At 64.4% G+C, this 1593-nt stretch overlaps 1 protein-coding gene across 1 annotated transcript; it reads right to left on the bottom strand.

Moving 5' to 3' along the window:
• Window positions 1-338: 338 nt before the first annotated feature.
• LOC116547937 (outer dense fiber protein 3-like protein 2) lies at window positions 339-1003 on the bottom strand. The gene is made up of 2 exons (XM_032273678.1): window positions 937-1003; window positions 339-859 (listed from the first exon to the last, which is right to left on the bottom strand). Exons 1-2 carry the CDS (start codon window positions 1001-1003, stop codon window positions 339-341), a joined length of 588 nt encoding a protein of 195 aa, XP_032129569.1.
• Window positions 1004-1593: the final 590 nt, after the last annotated feature.

Raw genomic sequence — 1593 nt, forward strand, 5'->3', positions numbered from 1 at the left:
GGCACCAACCCAAGCCGAGACGGGGCCCCAGGCCCTGGTGGGGCTGGACGTGGACTTCTAGGGCATGGGAAGCTTCGTCTGCAGCCAGCTGCTGGGGAGGTCCGGAAGGTGTCTCTTTCCTGCCTGGCCTGGCCTTTCTTCTGGGGTGACCGGAAGAAACTGGGGCACTGGCAGGAGACTCACCCTGCACCCTGCACCGGGCCACGGGTCACAGCCCACAGGGACTGGAAGGATTGGGTGTCCTAGAAGGACCTGGGACAGCTCAGGAAAGGGGAGGGGAGACGCCTTTCGCAGCCCCGCCGCCCACTCCCCGTTCACCTTGGCCAAACAGGCCTGGCCTAGCAGCAGCGGCCAGGCAACCTGAGCCCTGGCGGCCGTGCGGGCGTGGCAGCGGCCATGGCGCGCGCCCGGGGCGAGTGGCGGGTGCCCATGGAGTACGCAGGTGCCCTGGCCCTGTTCACCGTGACCTGCTCGGGGCAGTGGGTGCCGGGGCCGGGTGTGTCCTCCGGGGGCCGCGGGGCCCGGGGCCGCCCCAGCATCGTGAAGGCAGGCAGGCGTGGGCGGTATGCGTTTGGGTCGGGGCTGTCGTACTGGCCCGGGCCGGGTATCTCGGCGGGATCCTGGGGGGGGCGGGCAGGGGGTGTGCGGCCCGCCGCCGTGTAGCTGGGGCTGCTGGGCTTGATGAAGATCTGTGAGCCCCATAGACGGGGCATGGTGTAGGCGTTAGGGGCAGGGGCCGAGGTGTCCAGGGGCTTCGGGTGGAGGCGGCAGCCCAGGGTGAAAGCCGGGGGTGTCCGATGGCGCATGGGGGGTGCCTTCTCTGGGCTGTAGGTCCCGGGGCCTGGCGTCACCTCCAGACCTGTCAGGGTGGAGAAGGAAGTACGGCACTGATGTCCTCACCTGCTCAGAGACCCAGCATGGCTCCCCCTTGCCCACATGCGCCCCGGACTTCACAGCGCTTTGCAGGCAGCCCAGGTGCCTCTCCCTCCCTTTCCTCCTCCATGCGTGCGCGCTCTGTTGTCCAAGCCTCTAGGACTTTGCCCAAGCTCGACCCAGGACCAAGCATGCCTTCCTGAGACACCCTCCTCCCTCCACCTTCCCCACACCGTCCGGGGTAGAGCCTCGAGCCCTTCCTGAGCCCTGCAGCCTGGGCTGTCCCGACTCTGGATGTCAACACGCTGAGGCGGGGTGGTCTGCACCTGCCTCTAACCGCCCCACCAGACTGGGATCTTGGAAAAAGGACAGTCAAATCTCCAACTCCCCAGCGGTTGACTGTTTGAGCTGATGGGTGAACAGGATAGGTGGGGGGTGAGTGGCTGAGTGAGGAGTGAATGGTTTGTGATCCATAGATGGATGAATGGACGGATGGATGAGTGGATGGATGGGACAGTTGATGAGTCGAAGGAAAAAAGGAAAGATTCATAGATGAGTGGGTAGGTGGGTGGCTGAGTGGGTGGGAGGATGGGTAGGTAGATGACTGGATGGATGGATGGATGGATGGATGGATATGTGGAAGGATGGATAGATAGGTGGATGGGTCGGTAGATGGATGGATAGATGGATGGGGGATGAATGGAGGGGTGGATGGTGGAT

This window comes from Sapajus apella, unplaced genomic scaffold (assembly GCF_009761245.1).
Source record: "Sapajus apella isolate SASKATOON/1434 unplaced genomic scaffold, GSC_monkey_1.0 scaffold5615, whole genome shotgun sequence".
Classification (NCBI taxonomy): Eukaryota; Metazoa; Chordata; class Mammalia; order Primates; family Cebidae; genus Sapajus; species Sapajus apella.